Here is a 23,353-nt window from a genome sequence, read left to right on the forward strand (position 1 = left end):
TGCAATAACATTTTTGTGAGGGGTTGATACTGGTGGGACCATGTTGAAATATTTGTGGTGTCAATGTTTGCCTCTGCCATGGTTGGTTCCAAGAGCCTGGGTAAAAGAGGAAGTTGTATATGTGGTGGAGAGCCTGTCATGAAACTTCTGCCGATCTACCATTCAAAAACCAACCCAAATTGCTTGGAGAAAATCTAAGACAATGAGGATGATGCTGATGATGGATCTAAGTGGGACGCATTAGTTCAGAATACTGTTTTCACTCTCTAGAGTTGAAAATAAAGTAAGCAATTTGTACAACTATCTTCATAATTGCGGGACTCTAGTTTCACAAGGAACAAAAATCTCCCTCACTTGTCACAGCCTTGTTGCTTTCCAAACTCCTAGCCAGGAACCAACTTGGTGTTTCTTTTTGCGATTAACTCAAATAAATTTTTTAAGGGGTGTTTAATTTTTCAATTACATTTGTAAATACTTGTAAAAACGAGGCAGAAAATGGATTGTGCACAAAAAGTGTGGGGCCCCACCTTATGTATATGTATGATCCACGTCGTACATTTGTTTTACTTGCTTCTCAAGGGGCAAGAGCCCAAAAATGAGGCAGTTCCAAAGCACAACTGGAGCACACCACAGGAAACAGAGGGAACTGAATGCTTACAGTTGAAAACTTCTTTGGGGCCACAAAAGTTTTGGATCAAGCTGATATTTGTGTATTCCCTTTATCCATGTCTGTGTGAAGTTATGAACAGGTTGGATGACAGATAAACATCCCTGTGGGCCCTAAGAAGGTTCTAACTTTCAATGGTGGACGTCATTTTGCGCATTGTTTCCTATTGTGTGGTCCACTCAAGCTTTAGAATCTGCCTCATTTTTTCGGCTCATGCTCTAAAATGAGTTGGTTAAATGGATGGATGACGTGGATCAAACATATACATCATGGCGGGTCCCATAGAGATGACATGTAAGCAATCCCCGATCAATTTCTTGCATGTAATCACATTTTCCAAGGCGTATTTAAACAGGTATTTCATTCTCTACTAAACATGGGGAAAATATCGTAATTGCTTATTTACCACTATTTACAGGTGGAAATGGAAAATCAAACACCCCCCTAATTGTGAGTACAAATTGTAAGTATTTATCTTCAACTTTGATGAGTGAAAGAGACTGAGCCTTGGAACTCCCATAACCTACAAAAGAATTCCATAGAGAAGGCCCTCAATAGCTTACATGCATTTGAATCATTAAAGTTGAGAAAACAAGTTTGAAAACAAAAGAAAAGGTGTTGAGCTAGGGATGTGCATAGAGGAGGGCAACGTTGCCAAAATTGTTTTTGCATGTAAATTGCAAATGGGATCAAGTTAAATTGAATGGTAAAATCCATTCATAGCTCGTAAGATACAATCAAAATTTTAAAAAAAGTTTTAAAAATATGGAAAAATTAGTTAAGTTAAACTGATATTGAGTTATCATTCATTTGATATCAATATTCATCAATTATACATGTAACGATATGAAATATGACTACTTTGGTACTTCCATACCATCTACAAGTAATGTTTTCGTTACTATATGAAATAATCATCAAACAAGTTAATCCCAAGTGACAATTGGTCCATTCAACGTTCAATCATAATTAAGAAAAAAGAAAAAGAAAAAAGAACATATCAGTCTATAAATGACAATAAAAGGCATAAATGGAATAGGGATTAGTGGAAAGGGGAAAGGAAATCAACTGAAATACTCTTAAGAAAACAAAGGAAAAAGAAAAACTAAAACTCTTTCCTTTTATCTCAAGAAACCCTCATGATGTGGGAATAGATAGGAGTATGGTGGAGAATAGTGATAAGTAGGTTTAAAATACAAAGTAAAGAAGAGGAAAAAAGGCAAATCACTATAGAAAATGGTTTTTAAGGGTCAATATATTGAGATCCACCACTTCTATCAAATTGTATGATTAATACCAAATCATGATTGTCAATAAGAGCTCAACCCAAGCCCAACCTATTAAATTTTGGGCCTCAATGGCCTAAATGTTGATCCAACCCTAGCTCATTGCAGATGTAAATGGGTATAGATGTAGGTTTTGATAGGCCTCAAGTAGAAATGTCGTGTTACCTATTAAAAAAAGGAAATGTAATAAATTTATGCCCGGGTAAGACCGTTGAAAATTAGGGCCAAGCCTAGTCCACCGGCCTAAAAATTAAACACAATCTTGGATAGTGGCAAGATTGGCATGAGAGCTTGCTGAACGAGGCCAGTCCATCAAACCCTATACCACATTGTAGGATTTAAATTCAAATCGAAGAATGCGAATACGGTTTGCATTCAAGTCATATGAAAATGTACGATTTGGATAAATTTTGGTATGATTTTATTCAAATCGTGCAGCTCAAATCGTATATCATACAATTATAATGATGTTGGATGTTGGTTGCTTTCTCGTAAAATTTGACAAATTTTGACTAATTCGTATCAAGAAACACAATAAAAATTTTAATATAGGGAAAGGAGAGGCAAAGCAAGGTCTTAAAAACTGATAACCCATTCCCAAAACATGCCTTTCTTTAGGAGTATGGGAAGATGTTTTGGAGCAACATAAAAGTGTAAAAGGTTGATTAATCAAACTATTTGATAGGATCAATGAAAATACTTTATGCATTGTATACTATAGGGAAAAAGGAATTTTGTACAAATGGAGAAAGAATAAGAGAACCTTTGTAGAATTAACCCTTAATTAGTGTTCGAAATATCGGTATCGCGTTACGTATTGCATCCTTGGGATACAAGTACATATCGGTTATCACACGGGATATATCGTTTGTATCAGGTAATTTATCGCACTTTTTGGGAAGCATGGGGAAACATTACGAAAATGGTTGAATTTTTCAATGAAACTTCAAAGATTGTTACAAAAGACCTTAATACATACTTTTAAATCATAACATCTCAAAAAGGAAGTGCACGTAATAGGTTTACTTTGTATAGGATCCTTAGCTATGCATTGTTTGATTGAACTAATGCAACTTATATTCAAATTGAATGCATAACATTTAGAGTGTATGTGATGATCATTTCATCAAACACCCCTAAATACTTATGAAATTAGTCTCAATTGACAGCTGGTTGAAGGGAAATTTCGATAAATTTTCTTAAATTAAAAAATGATTATTATTTTTTGAAAATTGACAAGGACTTGATAAATCAGCAATTCCATGCTCATACATGCTTGATTTCATGTTTGGAGTGCAACATTGCAAGCAATTTGGGAGAAATTGGGAAAATTTTGAATTTTTTCCAATTTTCACCGAATTAGACAATTGATACTCAAATTTCGAAATTAGAGTGTACGTGATGATCATTTCATTAAATACTCCTAAATACTCTGAAATTAGTCTCAATTGATACCGGTTGAAGGAAATTTTTTTTTAAAAAAAAACATGGAGAACATGAAGAACCAATGGAATCAAAACTAAAACTCCAACTCCATGATTTTTCATATAAAACATGAAGAACCAATGGATTTATAACCATTTGACATTGATTTAACATAATATCATCCCAAAAAAAGGGATCGAAATTGGAAGTGCTCACCAGCTCGAACATGTGGGATATATCGGCACTACTTGTGCGTTTTGTATCACACAGGTGGGATACAAGATATATCGGCCGATATATTCGATATTTAAAACATTGCCCTTAATGGAACTAGCGTCATAGAAAAGGGAGTGAATCATAATTTCCTTGTTACATTATTAATTGATCCAATGTGATAAAGGTGTTTAGAGCATGAGGCATGAGTATCGTTTCGTATCACACAGGTGGGATACAAGATATATCGGTTGATATATTCGATATTTAAAACATTGCCCTTAATGGAACTAGCGTCGTAGAAAAGGGAGTGAAACATAATTTCCTTGTTACATTATTAATTGATCCAATGTGATAAAGGTGTTTAGAGCATCAGCGTCGTTACATGTATTGATATCGTTGATGATATCATAACAGCGGCTAAAATATCGCTTTCCAAGCAAACATTCGAAAAAATGGAAAATTTAATTGAAACTTCAATTGATGTTAAAAGACACATTTTTACATGCTTAGGACTCAAAATATTACATAAAACAACTATACATAATAGGTTTCCATTTTATACAGAATTTGGTGACCTGCTCAAGTCAACCACCCAACATGAAGATGAGCCTATTCACTTGATCTGACAACGATGATGGTTTGCCAATGTACGTGTGACCTCAATTAAACATGAGAACGGGTCCAAATCTTCCTTTATCTGCTCTTCATTACTATGCATACACACCACACTAACATGCTCGCTTTTAGATCTCCTCTCTCTCTACTCCTGCCACACTTGTCTATCTCAATATAGGGGATGAGAGACGGGGAGAGGCAGTGGGCGGTGGAGGGCTGGTAGCCCTTTAAGCTGCCACATGCGGGTGGGCCCCACTAGGGATTGCTCCTCAACACCTATTCAACATCTCCTCATAGTGGGGAACACACTTCTATAGGCCTGCTCTGATAAGATCAATTGAGATTTTTCCATATAAAGAACAATAATTAGGGAAGTAGGACTAGCTGGGATTTAAGTGTCTCTATACATTGGTTTTTGTACGGTAAATGACTATTACACTAACTCATAGCTTCCCATGCTCACCACAACTTGCCTTAGACTTGCATGACCAGATTGGATGGTAACAACTCTCGATCTAGAATCACTCTACCAACATACCCATTTATCCCCTTGTCGAGTTCAATTCACAAATCTTTTGCAAACTTTCTTCAAAGCCTTTTTAAAATAAACCATTTACATATACATATAGTTTTAATAAATAGTTTGCAAATCATCATCCCACAAAAAGTCAATAATGCCATGATAGATAAGTCTCAAGTGCATAACATGGTCTTAAAACATGGTGATCTGCCAAGGAATCTTCCCCACGCAACTATGTAATTTAGAATCGACCAAGCCACTTTCCTAGCAGTACATCATTGGCTAAATCAATCATGACCATTATACTATATTTTAAAGTAACAACACTCAAATCTCATTCTCCTGTACGCAAAGGTGGGTAGACAAGGGCACAAGCATCACCTACGAGACCAGCCTGCTGCACAATGCATTGATTAGATCGCATCGACCATTGGTAAGTAAAACGGTCCAGGAGTAGAGTCCAACTCATAATGCTCGGAGCACATAGTTGCTTACCCACGTCGCAAAGTAGAGATTACTAGGCACATGTCGGTCTACAATGTGCAGATACGAACGAATGGATATCGAAATCAAAGCTCCAAGTCCAAGATTTTTCATGCAAAACATAGAACCAATGGATTTATTCATTTGACATTGATTTAATATAATTTCAACAAAAAAAGAGATCGGAAATTGAAAACACTCACCAGATCGAACATGTGGGATACATTTGTACTACCTATGCATTTCGTATCGCACAAGTGGGATACAAGATATCTCGTGGGATATTGTAACGCCCTGAAAATCGGGGATTGAGTAAAAGTCCAACTCCCGAGTTCCAACGCATCACTTATGCAACATATTTAATGATGATTAAATGTTGTCTGTATTAGTGCATAAAACATGAATAAGATTAAGCCAAATCAGCAAAACATAATCCAGGGACAGTTGTAATACGCAAGCGGAAGATTGACTCAAATATGTATAACTCTACAAATCAGTATAAGTCCCCAAAGAATATATGCATTGCCAGGTCAATAATTACATGTATTGTTTCAAAATACAAAATATCAAAACTGTAATAGTCCACTACAAGTATAACCCTGAAGCCCCGTCAATTCCGAACGGTCTACGAGAACCCTCCTGAATACTGCATATATGAGAATGCCTCCTCATCATCCTTAAAGTCCGGCTCCGCCTCGCAGGCTACGCCATCATCTGAACCTACAACAGGGTCTAGTTGGTGTTTAAGACACCGTCCCGTAACGTGGGAGTAAGTGATCAACTCAGTGGAATAGTAAAGCAAAGGTTAACATATTATCAATTCAGCCAAACAGTAATGATAAAGCAATACAATCGAACATCCCTAAGTACTCTGATTAATGCAGGAATGGTATGAATAAATGATGCATGCCCTCGCCTGCACTCCCTCAACGATCTTCATCTAACGGTCGCTCATGTCAGTCACTTCCTCATGCTCTCTATACATCGCCAAACGGCACATGCAATATGGTGCATGAATATGATTACCAAGTTCTTATTAGTCCTTTTCATACAGCAAGATTGGGAAGCTAAGGTACCTCCCTTATATCAATTCTCAAACAATGATCCATTCTAGGGTCGTCAGTCCTAGCAATTCTCATACGATATTGCGGTTCTAGGTTGCTGCAAAGGGCTCGTCACCTTATCAGTGCAGGCCTAGTGTAGTCTTTTTGCTACGTAAGGGCTCATCGCCTCTACGTGGTCTTAGAGTACGCTCGAGGTCACTACAAAGGGCTCGTCACCTTATCAGTGTAAGCCGACAGCTCGAATACAGTGTCCCATACCACCGTATTCGGCACACGAGGCTGTGTTGCTCACTGGACACTACGGGGAGGCTCGTCACCCCAGCATAGGCCGACAGCTCGACCACGGTGTCCCATACCACCATGCCCGGCTCATGAGTCTTAGCGGATCGAGGTACCAAGGTTAAAGGAGTTTTCACTGGTGAGTTTGGTACCTTAGATTCAAGCAGTAGCGTCCATACATGGTGAACATACATCGGGTCAATCGGGTTACTTGATGAGCTCGACTGGTATGAGCGCACATCAAATTGATCGACATGAAATGTATGAGCACTTCGTGTGGCCTAACCACTGTCGACAACTGAAGTACGGCTCGGACTCATCGAACACGTCCTGTAGGGCGAAAACAACCTCAGCCACCAAATCAGGGCCTGTTACCGATTGCCCGGACTATTCCGTAGTCCCAAACACATTCAATTATAACAGATAATCATATAAGCTATTCAAAACAGTAATGGATCAACAATTCCAATCATACTAGCATATGAGCATTTGATGGACATCAACTTAAACATGAATTCACACATATGCAGTGCCTAAGTAAAATAGACAAGAATATAAGTTACATGTAGGAAATCATACACATCGTTAAGGTAGTTGAGAATCTCTTCTCAACGCTCATATAAAGTACAATTTATCACATACTTGTTCATTCAAACATTTCTACAAACACTTAGACTACATATTCCAACATACATGACGTATGTTGGTGATAGCACGTATTAGGGCAAATCCTTTCACTAAAGAATTGTCACGTATACCTCAACCATATGTCTACAACTGTTAATCATGGCAAAACCATAACCAGAATCCATACTCATACAAACATTTCAACAAACACAAGAATACACTATTTTCAACATAGTTCATATATATGTGTAAAGTGGGGGAAACCAGGTGTCTAAGCATGTGATAGCAATTCAAGTCAAGCATAAATCATTAACTGACATTGAAAGCCTTGAAAACCATAACCTAAACATTTATAGTCCGCACCTTTTGCCGGTAGACTCGTGGCGAACTCAGTTTTAAAAGTTAAGTCTTGTCTACGGCACCACAATAACTTATAACAGGGAATAGGTTAGCTAATTCATCTATTACGCTAGTCGGAAACCCTAAGACAAGTTAGGGTTAGGTTTTCTTACCTAAGTACGAAGTCGGAATCGCCTGTATAGCGATACAGGAATGGCGGTTGAGTGCGTGGAATAGCGGGATCGAATCCTAGGAAGAATCTCCAACTCTCACTCTCACTTTCTCTCTTTTCCTTTCTCTTTTCTCTTCTCTCTCTCCTAGGGTTTCTCAAATTCGTATGAGGTGAGAGAGAGAGGGTTTAAGGTCCTTATATAGGCCCAGGTTTGATGGGAATGGCCCCAGGGCCAAGGTATACTTAGGTTATATCCAAATACGGACTGTTCCGGTCCAACGGAGCACTTCTGGTGGCCCCTTTTCCACGTGCGGTCGGACTTAAGCTCCCTGACCATGGATCTAGGTCAGGCTGAGTTTTCGTTCCGATCGGATTTACAGATCAGCCGTGGCGGACCAGTTTCAGTTTAACGGTCACTGGCACTCGATCAAGGCCACAAGTACACCGACATGTGTGGGACATTTCTCCTGATCCGAGGGTGTATTTGGGTCAGATTCTGATGGTCTGAATCCTTATATTTGGCCCGCAAGCGACACGACTCAGATTACTTAAATTCGGATTTTATTTCTAAATATTTTCACGTTTCTCACACACTTTGCTCCAGGCTCAAGTTGTGCATTTCTAGACACAATTAGGACTTGATTTCTGAGGGGTTGTCAAGTCTAGTAATGCGGTCATATCCGTATAGTTTTGCGGTTATCGGATTTTCGACGTGCGGTCCAGGTCCGATATGAAGTTTCAAGATGCTCCCGAGAGCAATGGGGTTTTGAGATGGATTCTAGATTTCAGGATAATGTAGCGTCAATGATTCTGCACATTTTGGATCTTGCAGATCATATTTAAAGTGATTAGTGCTAATTTCACAAGTATTCTAATTTAGCACTTGCTAATATTAACCTAATTTCTAAAGGTTTTGGTCCTGGGTGATTTCTGCTTGAGGTGGTACTTGGGTCCTTGTACGGATTTTTCTGAGACGTTACAGATATATCGGCCAATATCTTCGATATTTAAAACATTGGTTAAATCTACGGTTCTTGAGATCAATGCTGTCAAAATTGTTATCATATCGCATGTCACATAAGACGGGTCAAATAGTATCGAATCACAAATCGTATTATAAATTATAAGATTTTTTATTTTTTAATTTTTTCTCTCTGATTTTATAAAAAGTTGAAAAGAATACAAATAAATCAAAAAAATTAAGAACTCATCAATAATCCATTTCCCATCAATATACACCAAGAAAAGTAGTTGCATATCATGATATTATCAATTGAGAACATGCAAACAGTATATGTAGCATGTGTAAAATGGTAGAAGGGGTAAGAAAAAAGAAGAGAAAATGGGTATAAAGGTAGAAGAAAAATTGAATAAGCATAGGGGAGGGCCTTTTTCATGTTTTATAAGCAAAAGGATAAAAAGAAGAAAGGAAAAAATGAATAAAAACTAAACATTTTGATTACTTATGTAATTTTGGGTCCACTTATGTGATTCTATGATAATCATACGATCTCATACAATACTTGTACGATTCGATATGATTCATACAATAATTATACGATTGTTTAAGATTTGTGATTTGGGTGTATAATTTTAATATACGCCAAGGTAACGGTAATAATTTGATTTCGTAACTGTAATGGTTACGACCACCATCATTTCCGTTATGACACAGGCTGTAATGGCTGTTAACTGTTCTTTTTTCTTTTTCTTTTCTTGAAAAACTGAAAAGAAAACTTGTATCAGCCTCATAAAGGACCATTATGGCCATTAAGGGTCTTTTTCCTGAACGCTTAACAGTTTCCACCATTCCTGTTATGTAACGCTGTTATGAATCGTACAGTTTGGACAAAACTACTGGAGAGTGGTGACATCAATGGCATAGAAATGTGTATCGGGTCCTAGTTGGAGAGCGGTGCATTAGTTGGGTTGTTGAATATGGAGAGTAACTGCTCAATAGCAATGAGACTAGGCCATCTGGAAGGAGGGTGGTTGGGTCTTGAGAGTGACTATAAAGGCCGGTGAGAAGTGGATGAGTTTAGCCCATGGTTTGTAGTATCGGTGTCATATTGGCTGATACGGCCGTATCATATCCTTATGGGCATGATACAGTACGCAAAACTCGGTGAGAAATGGATGAAACTGGCACATGGTTTGCAATATCAGTATTGTATTGGCCGATACGACTGTATCTTATCCTTACCAGCATGATATGATATGCAATATGGGTCTGTATTAATTTGTCTTAAAAAACAATGTTTTGTCGGCCCTCATTGGCCGATATGGTTGTATTGGTACTGATATTTATAGCGTATCTGTAGCTACTAATACATGTATATAAGTTCATCGTCCCACAACAATTGATTGATTTTTTGTGCTTCTTTCGATTTTTCTTGGTTAGGGATTCTTCTAAACCAATTTCCGACCACATTTATGCTTGTTTTGAAGATCAAAACATGGGATTTGGACTCAAACCAAAGAATCGAACATTAGGTAGCAAATTTGGGGAAAATCGAAAAAAGGGTAAAAAAATCTATTTATTTATTCTTGCTCAGATGGTGTTGAATTAAGATGATAACCCCAAATCGGTCAAATCATGCTTGATTTGTGTTTGATTTGGGGATATTTGCATTTTTTTCATTTTTTTTTTAAAATTTAAATTTCAGCAACTTCTCTCTTTTTAAATTTTGCGATGATGCACGATTACAATGATCCTATTATATCTCAAGATGCATTTTTCTTAGATTAGTTGTTTACAACAAAATTAATTTATTTTTGCGGCATTTTTTGAATTTTATATATATATATATATATATATATATATATATATATATATATATGTATGTATGTATTTTCAAAATAAGTTTTGGGGAATGATAGGTCTAGGTAAATCTATATTTTTTGAACATAAATCTACCATTCATTGCCAGATTTTAGTATTAGTGTGTTTTTAGGCCATTTTTGGCCTCTGCGGGACCTTTTTTTTTGTTTTTTTTTTTTTTTTTTGAATTTTTGAATTTTTTCAAAAATTACTCTAAGGGAAATGATAGATCTAGGTAGATATATGTTCTCTAAACATATATCTAGCATCTATATACTAGATTTCAATAATGTGTCTATTTTTAGGCTTTTTTAGGGCAATTTTCATTTTTTTCTCTCAAAATTAGTTTAGAGGAATGACAGGTGTAGTTCCATCTATGTTTTTTGAACATAAATATACCATCTGTGTGTTGGATTTTAGTTGTGTATTTTCAAGCCATTTTTGACCATTAGCGCCCATTTTTTGAATTTTTTTAACTTCTATTTTATTAGTCTAGTGGAATGATAGATTTAGGTAGGTCTATGTTTTTGAACATTGATTTACCATCTTTGTGTTGGATTTTGTTTATGTATGTATTTTTTGGCCATTTTCAGCTATTTTTTCAATTTTTTAATTTGTCTATCAATTATGGTTTTAATATTTTTGAGTTATTTTTAATTGTTCAATTGATATATCATTTAGTCTCTAAATTTTACTTTATACATCATCAACTAATGAAAATGATAGTAAAATAGTTGATAGATAATTACATGAGTAAATTTATCATATCAGAATAAGATTTATACCTGAAAGATTCAGTGCACTGCTTACAATAGGTCAACCTGACAAGCAACATTCATAACAATTAATTTTGTTAGATATCTCATTTTTTCCATGATTCTCTGATGCAGGACATGAAAATTATATTCAGAAAAAGGCCACCTTGGCCTTGGTCGGCTAGGGATGGTCTCCAAAACCCCCAAATCTCAGCTCGATCCGATGTACGATTTGTGCGTGGTGCTCCGCTGAAGTTTCAACTCGCCTGCAGGCCGAAATCTGGAAACCTGCTGTAATGAAAAAATCTGATGCAACAAAAGGACAAATTTGAAGGATCGATGGTGGGGTCCTGCGTACGTACGTGCGTAGGGGTGGTGGTGTGCGGGCGTGCGTGTGCATGATGTCCTCATCATTCTCATTCATAGTACAGATTCTTAGATATCTCATTTTTACCTTTTATATATATATATATATATATATATATATATTCCGTGATTTTTTTGGCTAAAAAAAGAATAAAATTATTCAATATGATCCAATATGGGCCGATATCAATACGTGATGCTATATTGTATAGGTTTTTGGGAGGGTCAATATGACCATTGAATACCGATATTTAGAACCATGGGCTAGTCGGACAATGTCCAACCAATGTGGCAGGAAGAAGGCTAGTGGGATTTGACCTGACCTATGTAGTCGGATGCCCCAACTCGGTTGTTAGATGAATCTCATTGATGCAAACGACCTCAACCCAAAACCACTTGAGTAACCTCATCAGAACCTCTACGACAACTTTCAGTGAGGAACCTTAGGTTTTGCTACCTTAGAAGGTCTTCTCGCACAAACATGCCGGTCATCAACCTTGACAACTGTTGCGCTTGTTCAATCTGGATGAATACGAGGGTCCATTGTTATGGTCCCTTGCCTTTGCATACTTTTGCTTGAGTGAGCGTAATATGGCATGGATTGTCAGACTTGGAGAGCAACTATTGGGCTAGGTTCCTTTGGAAAATGAACTTCTTTGGTCTGAGGGTTTTTGGATCTAATCGAGCTATATCGTGAAGGTCATAATATTTATAGTTCTGGAGAGTGGCGATAGCAACACCACAAAAAAATGTGTACTAGTCTCTAGTTAGAGACTGACAACATCAGCAGGGTTGTCAGATTTGGAAATAATTGCCTTACAACCTAATAAGAATGCAGCTAGGGTGACTAGGAGTGGTCAACCTTGATAGTGAGAATCAATGTTGATTGAGAACTGGATGAGGCTAGCTGGATAGTGTCTGACCAAGGTGTTTGGAAAGGAGGGAGGTCAGTCTTACCCATCTTGGGTGTTCGTATTAATGTCATTGGTGTAGATCACCCGACTTGGGTGGTTTAGATGAATCCTGTTAGGGCAAACGAACCGGCTTGACATGGGTCTACAGACTTGACGCCTATGGTTAAGATCCATGGTCCTTTATAATTCTATTATTTGCTGAAATGCTTGAGCTTTGGTCTTGTTGATAACCTGAACTCCCTTGAGGTAAGGCACCTCACGACTCACATTGTTGCCTTGAAAAGTCTTCTCACACGAACATGAGAGCTGCTTCCTTGAGTCAATTGGGGTGTTCGAACTTGAGGGTTGGCAGTCAAGGTCCTTGTTACCTGCATACTTTTAGATCTCCTGGGACACTTGTGGTTCAATTTTGTTAACACCCCAAACCCTTTGGGGGTGTACTCTAAGTATAATTGGAATTTTTCTGTTAGATCTGGAGAATGGCTTCAGGATTAGGTTCCATTGGAAAATTATTATTTTTCGCGTGAGGGTCGTTTTTTTTTTTTTTTTAAATTTTTTTTTAAAGATTGAATTGACTATTTTAGAAGAGGCAAAATGGCCAAACGAAACGATAGAGCAAAGCAAAGAAAAATAAACCATAAGCACACAAAAACCTTAAAAAATAGTTATACAACTTGAGGAAGCTTCTAGGAAGCAAGAACACTAATCTAAGATCAAGGAGATGATAGTTTTGTCTAAGACATTTAGACTAAATGACCATTTCTTCAGATCCCAGATAATCTAATTCAACACTAAAGAAGAAGAGGATGAGAGATCACAAGAACAATGATTGTTCCTTTCTTTTCGAAGAGCCCAAAGAGTAGCCATTACCTCCATCTTCCTACTTGCCTTAAAATTCTTCTTAAGATCTAAACCATTCCAAGCGAATAGGTGGCTTTAAATTGAGTTAGGCATCACCCAATGAACTTTGGAGGAAATGGACGACCAAACCTCAACAACAAAAGAACAATGGAGGAAAAGGTGAGGAATGGATTTTGTGTGTTAAAAAAAAAAAAAAAAATCCTCCTTTGGATCAAGTCTGACTTCGGACCAGTAGATGGAGGGTCAAACGAGCTCCGAATAAAGCAAACTCGGATCCGTTGGAAAGGTCATCGAAACTACTTTCCAAGGAATCTAGGATCATCCCATTTCAAGATCAGATGAGCCAAACACAAGCAGAATCCCTGGAACTGCGCAGTTTTAAAGATTATTTAGAGGCTCTACCGCACAATTGAAAGAGGCAAGCCTAAAACTCTCAATCGCGTGCCCAAGACTGGAAACATTATTCTAAGGGTTAGAAGGTCATTCAAATACCTTTTCGGAAAGCCCGAGACCAACTATTCGAACAATCTTCTAGAAAGCTTGATATTAGCTCAATCCGTGCTAAGACTGTGAATTTATGCTTCCCCTTCATAAGCTTGTAGACTCGGTTGTAAAGCCAGGAAGGCCTGTAGCCTATGATCACTTTATGGCCACTTTTGGTGGGCCATCTAGGGTCCAATGGATCCCATTTTGGGATGACTTGATAACCTTTCAAGTTATCTTTCCAATGGCTTCGGAATTAGCCCAATCGGAGTTGTAATGAAGGATATACACTGATTTTACTGAAGTTGTTCATTTCTTCCAAAGTGCTGAAACCGAGTCAACTCTGAATTGACCTAGTTTGACTCGCCTGCCACAACAGAGTGCACTATGACTGTCACTTGGCGCTGCATGGACCAATCACAGGTTGCCACGTGGCCCGGTTTCCCGTCAAATTTGCTTATAAATAATGTGCTAATATCTGTCATTATGACTTTTGGCCGAATTTCTAGGAAAGGTAAAGTCCAAGAGAAATTCGGGCGAACCCGTTGCCTTGTAGGCACACACCTTGCTAGCGCCTATTGATGCAAGACAATTAACCACTTGCTCTAAAAGCTCAAACTGATAGAGAATGACAAATCAATCCCATCTCATAGCCTAGGCCCCACATTACATGGGTTAGGACCTCGGCCGAACCCCTTCATGGGCTCCACTTCACATGGGTTCCGTTTCACACAGGCCACCCACTCCAGTGTGTCCCCGCATCCCACAAGCCACCCCACTCGAGCCTGGTGTGAAAATGCCCCTGCATTACCTACCTTGAGCACTATCACCTTACTGGTGCACTGCTGTCAGCGCTTCGCCTGTCCTGGCTGCTGTCACCTTGTTGCTAGCGCCCACCTTGTGAGACCCGGTGCACTCCTGGGCGTCGGCACATAGGTATTGGCCACCTCCCACGCATGTGTGCCGCATCCCCCCGTTGGTGTTTAGGATCCCTTTGTGCCCAGTTCACCCCATTCACCGCTATTTCTGGCCTTTCCCGCTTTGCATGTGCTATGATTTTATGGACGCTCCGTCCTAGTGCCTAATGAGGCCCATGCATGCCCTAATGCTGTTGAAATTCCTGTTGTTAAGTGCCCGATGAGGCCTGTGCATGCCCTTGGTATAAGCATTGTTGTCATGTGTGATTGTAGATGTGCATATCCATATGCAAATCGTATGCGGTCATGGCATATGTGATCATGGCACATATGCGAATACATATGTGGTATATGTGAAAATATGCGATCGCATATTGGCCATGACACATTGATTTTTTTATTTTTTATTTTTTGTTGTTATTGTTGTTGCAAAAAAAAAACATTTTGCGTATAAAAAGGCTTCCAAATCTCCTCCATTTGCAATATTCTCACTCTAAAATTCTCTTACTCTAATTTTGTCTTACATTTCTTAATTACAAGTGGTTGTAATCTCTCTCTCTCTCTCTCTCTCTCTCTCTTGTATTTCCTACTTCCAAGTGATCTTAATCTCTCTCTCCTACCTTCCCTCTCTCTTGGAAGTTGGAAGATCAAGATTCAAGCACTTTCAAGTTTCAAGGAAGATAGTTTGTTGATTTTCTACAATAAATAGCTTGTTGATTTTGTTGTTATTTCTTATTAACTATATTGTTAAATGTGGATGACTTGATGTTTAATTGATTTTATCTCTCTCAAATGTATTTTAAATATGTAAAATTAGTTATCTATTAACTTAGAAAAGTTCTAATTAGTTTCTTATATATTTTTATATATTTTTGAATTTTTCCCATATATGTGTGTGTGTGTGTGTGTGTGTGTGTGTGTGTGTATTAATTTTTCTAAAAAAAAAGAAAAAGAAAGCGATCACACATGCGATTGTGTAATCGCATATGCGATCACACATGATCGCATGTGCGATTCGACAACATTGGGTATAAGGGAGATGTCGAAATTCTCGTTCGGGAATGTCATGAAAACGACCGAATACGGTTGTGAGATAATGAATGTTGTGGCCCGCATTGAAGCATGGCCTATGCGTGAGTGGCATTGACCCAAATTTTAACCATGGCAATAAACATCATGATATCAGCTTTGGGCCGTGCCCCCTATACAAGAACTGAAATCCGATTCGGGCGAACAACTAACCCATAAGGCTAAATGGATCTATCCCCCGATAAGCGTTGGATTGCTCTAATCTGATCCTGAGCAAGAAGAGAACATAAATATCTTCTTTAAAGATGGGTACCGGAACTAGCCTAACTAGTGTACCTTGATCCGTGGAGTTGGGCATATGCTCATGTTCACAACCATGCCTCTATTTAGTCTAGCACGAAATATCTATCAAAGGCTCCCTAAAGATTGTCCGGTCAACACCTCTCGCATCTCACTCTAATTCGTGGGAAAAGGGAGAGATGTAACTGTAAAATACAAATGTGCATAGCCCGAATGGGACACAAAGCTAGCTTCATCATTGACTCTCGCCGAGGTGAATTATATGTTCATGAAATGATCCAAGGCATATTGGAAGATGAAAACATTCTTTCCGTGATATGTCGAGACATATCTATATCGGACATTGGATACCCAACCAGTAGGTGATTTGCTGATGATTCGGGTGTCCTCGAGCAGATTAAAGATACTTCCATGCATATTTGCATCGCTCATGTACTGACTACTAAAGCCCATATATCACGTTTAGTGGTGTCTCAGGTCTATTGTATTCTGACTTTGGCCTCCCCCAAGTCTCAAGGACACTCACGGGGCCTCTAACTTCTACGGGTTCCAATGCTCTCCGAGCTGGTCAGCACGTCTTAAGCCTTATGAGTCCTGGGCCGGACATGCACCCCTTTCTCGAGTCACCTGAGAAGTTGAACCACCCTACAAGTGACTTTTGGCACCAAAAGTCATTATTCATGTATTTATGTGCATCTTATCATATATCATCTCATCCATGGGCTTGAGTTGCTTAAAGATGAGATTACTTGGCCATGTCATAAAAGACGTTCAGGCCCTCTTACAACCCCAACTCCTTTATGCCCCCTGCCAGGGCAGATAACACACGGACCCATGAAAGTCCGTGATCATTCAACACACTCATGTCGATCATATTACTATTTCTCCCTCGTATGTCCACTCATATGACGATTTGAGAATGACTACCTCTTGAGAAAAGCTATAAAGCTACGACCTATGAACCTTGATTCCTTGTAATATGTCTATGAGCCTAGCCAGTCTGACAAAGCAAGGATGCTTTCTGTCCACCATGTTGGCACAATCATCTTAATGCTATTATGTGGTGAGCCCATGGGGGTTGGGTCTCTTTATAAGATCGGATCGAGGGGAAGACAGTTCTATGATGGGAAGATGATCCTGTAATCAAGTTGAAAAAAGATTTGGAGGTGGATCTATCCAAAGAGGAGAATCATAAAATTGCTCAAGTTCCGCGGAAGACAGTGTCTGTTGCGAGGGTCATTGGATTTTCATGTCTGGAAAGCAGGAATAACAATGCAACTGAAAACGTTTTCTAGTTTGGGAGCTACATCATTAGTAACATTGTTGGATCTTTTTGAGTAACTGCAAATAACAACGACAAGGATGTCTAGAAGAAGAGTGTTTAGGTTTGTAAAGAGATCACCAGAGTTGGTTGAGGAGTAGATGAAGCTAGCTGTGTGTTGTTTGGCCAAGGTGGCAAAAAGGAGGGACGTGGGGTTTGACTTGGGCCTAGTCGGTTGGATGGATCTCATTTAGATCTAATCAAGCCCCTTGTAAGATTAAAGGTCACTGGTGAGGGATGTTGGATTTGTAGGTCTGGGGACTGAGGACAACAACATCGTTGAAAGTGTCTTCTAGGTCTCTAGTGGGAGAGTAATGCAGGGGCATTTTCACACTGGGCTCAAGTGGGGTAGCCCGTGGGAAGCGGGGACACACTCGGGGTGGGTGGCCCGTGTGAAGCAGAAACCCATGTGAAGTGGGGCCCACAAGGAGGTTTGGCTGAGGTCCTAACCCATGTGATGTGGGGCCTGGGCTATAAGAGAAAGGATTGATTCACCACTCTCTATCAGTTCGAGCTTTTAGAGCAAGTGGTTAATTGTCCTGCATCAGAGAGCAACGTCATTAGTATGGTGATCTAGAAAGTAATTGCCTAATAACAATCAAGATGATCAGAAGAAGAGTTAAGTCTAGAAAGTGACAAATCAACACTAGTTGAGAAGTAGAAATGACTAGCATGGATTGTCTAATTAAGATGGCCAAAAGAAGGGTTGTCGGGTTTGACTTGGCTTGGGTGGTCATTTGAACCTCATCAGTGTGGATGATCCAGCTTGGGTGGAAAGATGAACCTTGTCAGTGTAGATACGTGGCCTTGGTGGTTGGATGAACTTGATGTAGACCCAAGTTGGGTGGTCAAGTGATCCTCTTCGCAATGTTTACTGTATCAGTATCGCACATCGTATCGCATCCTTGGGATAAGGATACATATCGGTTATCGCATGGGATATATCGTTCATATCGGGTAATGTATCGTTGTTGTTGGGAAACATGGGGAAACATTGGGAAATTGGTCGAATTTTTCAATGAAACTCCTGAGATTGTTAAAGAAGACATTAATAGTATTTAATACACACTTTTAAACCATAACATCACAAAAAGCATGTGCACATAATAGGTTTCCTTTATATAGGTCTAAATTTATTCAAAAGCTGTTTGACTTAATTGACGCAACTATATTCAAAGTCAATTCATATAATTCAAAAATATAAGAAGACATTTATGGAAACACTACCAATATATTCAAAACCAAAAGAAGTATAAATTTAGAAGTGGAATTTTGAAAAATAAATAATTTTTAATATTTTTAACTATTTTTTAATCAAAAAAATATTTTTCCCCAAAAATTATCCAAAACTATTAGAATAAGTAGATCAGGCCTTATACATGTTTGATTTCGTGTTTGGACAGTAAAATCGGAATCAATTTGGGAAAAATTGCAGAATTTTTGATTTTTTTCCTAATTTCTCCAAAATCAGTCTACCTAGCCTCAAATTTCGAAATTGAAGGTTGAAATCCTTGATTTTCCATGTAAAAAAAATGAATAATCATGCATTTCTAACCAGTTGGCACTGATTTGATATGATTTAAACAAAAAAAAAAAGGGGGGGGATGAAAAAAAATAAATACTCAACCGAATCAAAACCGGCCCCAAATTGAATTTGATCCTAATTCCGGCATGAAAATGCATTTTTTCTTCGAAATGATTGAAGAGGATGGACTGAAATCCACTCGAGAAGTGTTTAGAGGAGGAAAGAATGTAGCAAAAACAAGAAAAATTGATTTTTTTTTTTTTCCTTCACTTGAGAGCAAAATTCCCTAATGGTATTGACGATATATGGTATCGATACTTCCGAAAAAAGTAAAAGAGACTAAAGCGATAAACTACAATATATCGTGATCTCAGCGATATCTCACGATATCAAGCGATACATTGCCTTATGTGATACCATGGATTTTGGGTACTCCACAGGGATATCGTATTGGTGACTTGCGATATCGATAATATTGGGTGACATATCAGCCAATATCGTTGATATGGTAAACACTAACTCATCGTTGTAGCCATGTAGAAGACTCCAAACACAAGCCCCAAAGCCAAACCCCCTTGGCACAAAATGTTCCTAAGACAGGAAACACAAGTAGCAAAGGTTTTGCACTAGGGATGTGAATAGATGTAGGCAATGTTTTCATAATCATTATTGTATTGTATCATAAATTGCTCTTGGGGTCAAATTGAATCGAATAGTAAATTGACTGGTAATTCATAAGATTTGATCACATTTTTCTAAGAAGAGAAATAATTATAAAAATGGAAAAGGATGTTGACTATCATGTTATCGAACTTAGAAAATAATCTATACTATAAGGAAGTTGACAAAAAAATTAATTTAAAATCAATGTTCTGCATTCAAGATTTATTGGATAGAAAAAAATTAAAGACCATAGAATTGGAGGAAAAGGTTCTTTGGTATATGTTGTTTGTAGATGGAGTGGTTTTGGTTGATGGGACAAGAGAGGAGGCGAATGTTATATAGGTTTGTAGGAAGGCTCTAGAGCCTAGATGTTTAAAAATTAGTGTAAGCAAGGTAGAGTATTTGGAATGCATCTTTGGGAGGAATAATTATGGATGCAAGATGTTAGCATGAATCAATAGTGAAAGGAGCCTTGATGTTTAAAAATTAGTGTAAGCAAGGTAGAGTATTTGGAATGCATCTTTGGGAGGAATAATTATAGATGCAATATGTTAGCATGAATCAATAGCGAGAGAACCTCTAATTGATGTGTTTCATGATTAATAGAGTTAGAGCTTTGTGGGATGTGGCCCTTAGAGTGTTATCCACTCACACCAATATGACTTAATGGGGGAACTTTATAAAATCAAGAACTCCAGTTGGGCAATTAGGAGGAAAAATAGAGGATGGGCATTGCTGAGATGAGGATGTAGACATTGATGTCTTGGAAAATTGATATGGTTAGGCCATGTGCTATAATAACCAGTGACGGAAGGTTTAATTTATCAGGCTATATTATATTAGGAATGTGTCACAATAAATTCATTTTTTGATATGATCAAAACTTTCTTATAGAGATTTGACAATGTATTGGAAAGTATTGTTTGTATCGTTGATACATTTTGATGCAGCCACACAACATCAGATTGTATTGTTGATGCATTTTCCCCAATAACTAATATGTAAGTTCAACATTGGCTCAAGCTTGAGAATATTGGAATGTGTCATATAGTATCGTGCATGCGTATGTGTGTGGGGTGCCTGCGCTTGTGCGTGTCTGTGGGTACGCAAGTGTGCCGATGAGCATGTGTCTGTGTGGGCGACCGATATGGCCTGTATTGGCTTGTATCGGTTGTGTTGGCCCCATTCCGACACTGAAATGGGTTGTTTTAATCTATATCGGCTGATACAACCCATTTTTTCATGACAGACCTGTTCAACTCCATACTAGGGGTGGCTAATATAGTTATACAGCTGATATGGCCATCTTGAAACTGATATTCAACTAATTTGCTGCCCTTTCCCTTAATAAGCATCAAGGTACCCTTTCTCATTTCTTATTATCTACTGCCTGTGAGATTTGGTTGACTACTCATGAAGTATATCTTGATTAGAATAATATGGCTCGGATTTACAATATTTAGTAGGGGATTGGGACTTTGAGACAAGGATTATTCAGTTTCTGATTATTATGCTAAGATACAAGGTTTGTGGTAGGAACTACCTTTCCTGGATGATCTTCAATTTGCTTATATCACTGATGTAGAGGCATATAAATGAAATATTGAGAAAAATAGAATATTCAAGTTTTTAGCAGGCCTTAGTTCTGATTTTGAACCTGTGTGGGCTTAGATTCTTGGTTCATCTACTCTACATTCCTTAAATAGTGTTTATGCGTTGCTCTTAAGAGATAAGAGACACCGTGTAGCCACGAGACTTGCCGTGGTTGAGAAATCTGCTCTGATACCATGTAAAGTAAAAAACACTTGGAAAGAAAAGAAAGACCAGTAGGGTTGGACGTCCAACCCGTTCGTATTTATAAGAAAAAATATGCAAATTACATAAAATACCCTTAATTAAAAGGGAAAAATTAGAAACAGGAAAAAAAAAAAAAACCCTAAGAGATAACATAAAACTTATCAGTGGAAAGGCCCACAGCCCAAACCAAGGGCAGGCGGATGTACACACACATGTTCGTGATATCTGCATTATTCTTTTGCTTTATTATTTTAGGTGTTTTGCCATTTCTTTCCTGTCTTTTGTTTGGGTATGCTAAGTATTGTTTTCATCGTTATTGAGCTGACAATTACTTGACTTTTATTGTCATTCCATCCCATGGGAATTTATCTTCTTCTAATGCTCATTTTGTTTGTCTTTATCTAATATAGTTAGATTAACTGATTATTCCAAAAAAGAATCTATTAATTCTGTTATTGATCACACTCTCCTTTCTGCTTACAGGCTAATGCATTATACGAAGACATGATGGATCAGGTCAAGGCTAGCAGCATACAACAACTTGCACGACTACAAGTTGATGGTGTAATCCGCCAAAGTGAAGTAGGTGCCGAGAACTTTGTGGAATCAACTATTCCGACTACATGCAAACACAAGCTTAGTGCTCACACAGGCGGTTGTGGTTCCCTTTTGTTTGAATACAATACTGATAAGTTGATTACTGGAGGCCAGGACCAGACGGTTAAAATATGGGATACAAAGAGCGGGACACTGAGCAGCACTCTTTATGGTTGCCTTGGTTCTGTTCTTGATCTCTCCATTACTCATGATAACAGATCTGTCATTGCAGCAAGCAGCTCGAACAACTTGTTTGTGTGGGACGTGGGATCCGGTCGTGTCCGTCATACTCTAACAGGCCATGCAGATAAGGTCTGTGCTGTCGATGCAAGCAAAGTTTCTAGCCGCAATGTAGTGAGTGCTGCTTATGATCGAACTATAAAAGTATGGGATCTGCAGAGAGGTTATTGCATCAACACCCTCATCTCATACAGCAACTGCAATACTCTTTGCTTCAGCATGGATGGTCAAACCATATGCTCGGGTCATGTTGATGGGAACCTTCGTTTGTGGGATATTCAGACAGGAAAGCTAATCAGTGAAGTTGCTGCTCATGCACAGCCTGTCACATCAATCTCTCTATCTCATAGTGGTAGCATTGTGTTGACTAGTGGGAGGGACAATTTGCACAATCTTTTCGACGTGCGGTCTCTAGAAGTTTGTGGCACACTAAGAGCAAATGGCAACAAAGTGGCATCCAATTGGAGCCGTTCATGCATCAGTGCTGATGACAGCTATGTCGCAGCAGGATTCTCCGATGGCTCTGTTTATGTTTGGTCAAGATCAGGGGCAGACATCGTGAGCACTCTAAAGGGACACACTGCTCCCGTTCTTTCATGTTCATGGAGTTGGCTAGGAAAGCCCCTAGCATCTGCTGATAAGAATGGAACTGTGTGCATATGGACATGATGAGTATCATTGTCACTGATTTTTTATGTTGTAATAATGGATGAGGTTTGCTTGAATACATCTCAATCTATTACAACAAGATATGTCGGGACTCTTTAACTGTTGAATTTTTACCTTTTTCAATGACCCAAACCGTATATTTGATAGGGCTCTACTTGGATGTGCCCATTGATTATATAAAGGTTATGATGACTGTTCATGTCCAAAGCAAATGAGCCAAATTATCAACGGGTTGAAATAATCCAATGGAGGCTTTTTTTTTTTTCTCTCTTTTTTGGCTCTTTCCACCATACAAAGCGAGGCTTGTCATTTGAGCGGTTTGAATTATTGGAAGATAACCCATATTCAAAGGCTAAAGTCCCAACGTATCATATGGCAATATGTCTTGATGAATCAAGCAAA

At 38.3% G+C, this 23,353-nt stretch overlaps 1 protein-coding gene across 1 annotated transcript in view; it reads left to right on the plus strand.

The window, feature by feature from the left end:
- Positions 1–23,150, plus strand: part of LOC131246166 (autophagy-related protein 16) — a 64,071-nt gene extending 40,921 nt beyond the window's left edge. Inside the window, exon 5 of the mRNA XM_058246074.1 lies at positions 21,929–23,150. Within this exon, the coding sequence (XP_058102057.1) occupies positions 21,929–22,951 (1,023 nt within the window). The 3' untranslated portion in view covers positions 22,952–23,150. The remainder of the gene's footprint in view (positions 1–21,928) is intronic.
- The last annotated feature ends 203 nt before the right edge of the window (positions 23,151–23,353 follow it).

Source organism: Magnolia sinica, chromosome 5 (genome assembly GCF_029962835.1).
Source record: "Magnolia sinica isolate HGM2019 chromosome 5, MsV1, whole genome shotgun sequence".
In the NCBI taxonomy this organism is placed as follows: Eukaryota; Viridiplantae; Streptophyta; class Magnoliopsida; order Magnoliales; family Magnoliaceae; genus Magnolia; species Magnolia sinica.